We start from the raw sequence: 5,117 nt of genomic DNA on the forward strand, positions 1-5,117 counted from the left end.
TGTGAAATGCCCCCATGTGTCTGCAACACTCATATTCTCTAATTCACTCGAGTTCGTCATATCGGCCTCTTCAACACTTTCTTCATTCTAATCGTCAAAAGGTATGTCAAGATGTCTGCAGATACAGAAACCAAACCTACTCGAAGGAACGAGTATGCTGCCCGCTTTCGTTGCCGGGTAATCCACTTCTATAACCAAATCTCTCACAAACGGTGTCGTCCAATCGCCATCAACGTAATGTACGGTAGTATGTGCACACGCACGTGCTACAGAAATACCCATTCATATGTCGCCAACCGTGCTCAGCAGCCTTAAGAAAGGTCGAGGCATTCGTCATCCTACACAGTACCGTTCATTACATAAACTTGCACGTGAACATATCTGTGTTGCCAACGGACACGAGGAAGAGACTTTAGAGAAGGAAGACGGATGAAGTGCAAAGGTCGTAGTGTTGCACTGGCTTATGATCAATGATCATCATCCGATTGATCAAATCTCATCCACCGTGCGACAACACTGCCTACTCTGAGAATCAATGCATTCATATTGGAAGAACACGTTTCTTTCTGTTCCTCGCCTCGAGGACAACAATCGAGCTGATAAACTAATCCATGGCTGATGCTAAACACACCCGTAGTCCGGACTATAGTTGCTGATGTCCGGTCCCGGACCCAGCGGACTCGGTCCGGACGCAGGACTGGACCTGAGGACCGGTCCTCTACATCTCGAGTCGACTCTTGCTCGTATTAGGCAGCTTGATATCACGGACCGTCTATCATACGACAAAAACGCACATCCTTTCGCTGGAGGAAGCTACGGCGACATTCGTATAGGTGCATACAATCATCCTGATCGTGGCAAGCTCAAGGTCGCTGTAAAATGTATCCGCATATTCCATGCACAAAATCCTGGGATCACGAAGGTAGCCTTCTCATTTGAGATCATCGTAACACAACACCGGCATGCTTACTTCCACTTCCGATAAGCTAATCAAGCGAGAAGTACAAGTATGGTCAAGTCTGGATCACGCTAACATCCTTCCACTTCTTGGATACATCTTGGAGGAGAAGAACTTCCCGACACTCGTATCTGAATTTATGGAAAACGGAACTGCGCTACGGTACGTTTTGCAGCATCCTGAGCTCGATGCTATTGGACTTGTAAGTGGCCCTGGATTTAGCATGCTAAGGTTCTTGTTATAAGCTGTCTAACTGTGTTGCAATTAGATCCTCTATTCGACACGCTGCGTTTTACGTCTCATTTACTAGTATAGCACAATGTATCTAGTATATAAGGGCGCGCATATATGCACATATACCTATGTACCATTCCAAAACTCTCTGTTCCAACAGGTTATGAGCCTTGCTGGCTTGTGAATAGCACCATCAACACGAACAACACCACAAACGCCACCTCTACCTCAGACATCTACCCCCCCTCCTAGTAATAGTGCTCCACCTACAAACACAACACCTCTAACAATGGCACAATCTATGTTAACATTCGAGTCTCCAAAGATCAATAACAATCAACTTGCTACATTCTTTAAAGACACAGAGAAGCTTACAGGTGTAAAGAACTATAAGATATGGCAACTACACATTACAAATGCACTAGCAGTAATGCTGCTCAGTAACCATCTTACAAACAATCCCCCTAGCACAGATGCAGACAGTATACACACAGGGAAACTATTGTATCATTTTATAACAAAGACAATATCAGATACAGTGTATACTAACATTACAACATACAAAACAACAAAAGACCTCATACAGGCACTAGCTGATTAATATGATGTGCAAACCATGTTGACTCACACAGTTGATATTGTTAGGAACACATTATTCAGTATATATAGTGTGGACCAGGTATCAAGCCAAGCTTGACATTGTACCCTTTTGTGTGAAGAGGTTCTATGTATGGTCTACTATATATAGTAATCCCTCACATAATGTCAAGCTTAGAGTAGTCAGGAGTTCAATTCCAGTATAGGGCTGGTAGGCTAAAGGTATTAGGCTGGGAATAAGTTTCCTAATTGAGTAGCAGATTGGTTATAGAAATGAATTTCCTGGTTGCTTAGAATACTATGCCCAGTTTCTATATTAGGAAGCCTCTGTTGAATGCCTACAGGACTGTTAAGGTTAAGCCAGAAATAGTAACTCTTAGAGTTAAGCTCTATATACTGAGCACATAAGAACATGTGTCTTAAGAGGAGGGTAATATTAGGAACACATTATTCAGTATATATAGTGTGGACCAAGTGTTGAGCCAAGCTTAACATTACACCCTTTTAGTGAAGAGGTTTTATGTATAGTCTACTATATATGATAATCCCTCACAAATATATTAGTACTGTTCACAGTTAGAGGACACATTTTACAGTTTGACAAGATGCTAGACCAAATAGAACAAGTCTATGTGTAACTGGTAGCTTACAGTAAAGTACTAGATAATAATACTTATGTCTTAGTAATAAATCTTACTACTCTAAGAGAGTACAAGTAGGTTGTAACAATGATTAATAGACAGAACATGTATTATAATAGTCTACCTACAGTTACTACAGCTCAGTATTAAGTGTTCACACTAGCAAAATTAATTCATGAATTATACAATATATTTACTAAGTGGCAAACAAAGAACTACTAGAATAAACACAGTATACTAAATAATAATAATAAAATAACAAATAATCATCCTCTATCCCTAGGGCCTACACAAGGACAAACAAGAGAACAAGAACATAGTAGAGGCAATATAAAGCTTTACAAAACAACAAAATGTTACAATTTAACAAATATAAACATATGTTCAAAGAATACTATAGTTTAGTAATAAACACTATAAAGGAAGCACAAAAAAAGTAAACAATAATAATGACAAATGTATCCACATTACAACAAATTACAGCTTAAACAATGAGTGCTACACTTACAGACCTAGTAGTGTTTATTAATAAAGTAAACAAAATACTAATGCTAGACAATGTAAACAACAAACAAATGCAAGAAATACATAGGGAATTCATGCTTGACAAATTCCTTAACAACTACAATACAAACATATGTATTAACACATTTAATCATGAAACAACAAAACTTACACATTATATTAACATACTTGATTCAGGTACTAATATTCATTCTACACCCTATCTCTTTCAATTAACAAACATACAATATATGAACCCTATAAACATTACAATTGTAAACAAAACAATAATCATACTCAGACAAAGTAGAGTGATAATAATTAGAATACAACAAGATGCAAACAATGAACACAGAATGAACAAAACAAATGTAAGTAGTATTATACTACATAATGTATACTATCATCCCAATCTAAACTTCACATTAATCAGTAAAGTATTACTATATGAAGCAGGACACAAATTAGTAAAAACAAATAATACATGTACTATCTATTCACCTACAAATAAAAAGATTAGAGAAATACAAGTATATAATAAGTTATATATAATAATTGTTACAGTTCTCTACTCTTGTACCTTCAGTTCTGAGGGTTCTACACCCTTCTGTACTAGAACTCAGGACTTCTGTCCCTCAGGAGCACTGTCTATAGACTATATGTATGCTGACTCTTACTACTACCCCTCCTTACTTTATCATTCTATTCCTTTGACCACCCTTTCATTCTTTGTTCATTCTATAGTCTCTTACCCTTTGTCCATCCCTTCATTCTTTGTACCTTTATCTTTGACCTTCCTTTCTTTCATTCTTTATAGCTTATCATTCTTAGTAGCTCATACTCTCTGAGTACTCTTGTATAGTTTAGTATATATAGGTATACAAGATCAGACTAGTTCTGTAGTCTTGATCTTATCTACCCTAGGTAGTCCTGTACTCTTAGGCTCACTCTATATACTCTACTCTTGTCTCACTCTCTCTCTCTGTCCATTCTGTGAGTTCTGACTACATTCTAGTTCTTACATTCTGTATTTCTGTTGTGTAGGATAGTTGTAGCCTAGGTCCCCTTACTAAGCCTTTAGGTCCCCTCTACACTGTTGCTGACATCAGATCAAGACTACCTATTACTACCTTATAACTCTCTTATGTTTTAGGCATTAGTACTTACTATTGTATTAATCTCTTTTCTTTGTCCTAACCCTTTTACATTTTTAAATTTTAAACTTTCCAAACCCTTTTAAACTTTTGCCACCCTTCTTCTATTCATTACCCCTTTTAGTTTAGTACCAATTCCTTTGTAGTGTAAACATAGACCCTCCTATACTAACTGTCACCCCTACTGTCCTACCAGATTAGTAGTTACAAGCAGACCTAGCTTAATATGTGTAGATCTCTATCTAAGAGGCCTTTACTAACTATGTGCCTCCAGCCCTCTTAGAATCTGTTCCAATTGTTCCAGAAGTTACAACCTGTTCTAGAAAGAAAGTACATGTAGCCTACCCTTTAGACTTTAATAAGTAACACTTTAAGGACTTCTAACACTAAGTCAAACTATATGTAGCTACTACTTTGACTGATCTATCCTCAGATCTTGATTGTATCCTATTTGTCCTCTCCTTCATAAAGGAAGGCAACACAGCCACCTAGGCCCAGAACTGGATTGAAGGCTATTAGATTAGAAGCCTGATCTGACTTTAGAACAATGAGTCATATTCAGAATTTATAAGGCAGCTCTATACTTCCTTCATTAATTCAAATAAGAAGTACAATACACAGAACAAGCTTGTGTCTCTGTGACAGGGCAAACATTCTACTAATGCCTTCTTTCAGGAGTTTAATATCCTGGCCTAGAAGGTAGGATTTATACTCAGATTCAATAATGTCCTTATTAGAATACTTGAGAAGGCTCTTCACCTAGAACTGGTTAATAACATTCTTAGAATAATACTAGAACTGATTACTTACACTAAGTAGAAGATGTGTACTATTTCCTTCAACCAAGCTACAGCTCAGATGTATCAAGTCTGTATAGAATGCCTGTACATGTGTCCAGCTCTAACAGTTCTAAGCCTTCAGATCAATCTGTCTATGATTTGTAATTAATCTGTTCTGATAAACATTAGAGAAGCCTGAAAGTAAGGAGTATACTTTACCTACAGAAAGTTAGAGTACTAAATTAAGGAC

General features: G+C 37.3%; 1 protein-coding gene across 1 annotated transcript; it reads left to right on the forward strand.

Moving 5' to 3' along the window:
- Positions 1-655: 655 nt before the first annotated feature.
- On the forward strand, positions 656-1,268 carry FOMMEDRAFT_151124 (uncharacterized protein; the record flags this gene model as incomplete). The annotated part of the gene is made up of 3 exons (XM_007262236.1): positions 656-922; positions 987-1,160; positions 1,227-1,268. The coding sequence occupies 3 exons, from the start codon at positions 656-658 to the stop codon at positions 1,266-1,268; spliced, it is 483 nt and encodes a 160-aa protein (XP_007262298.1).
- Between the last annotated feature and the right edge of the window lie 3,849 nt (positions 1,269-5,117).

Source organism: Fomitiporia mediterranea, assembly GCF_000271605.1.
Source record: "Fomitiporia mediterranea MF3/22 unplaced genomic scaffold FOMMEscaffold_1, whole genome shotgun sequence".
In the NCBI taxonomy this organism is placed as follows: domain Eukaryota; kingdom Fungi; phylum Basidiomycota; class Agaricomycetes; order Hymenochaetales; family Hymenochaetaceae; genus Fomitiporia; species Fomitiporia mediterranea.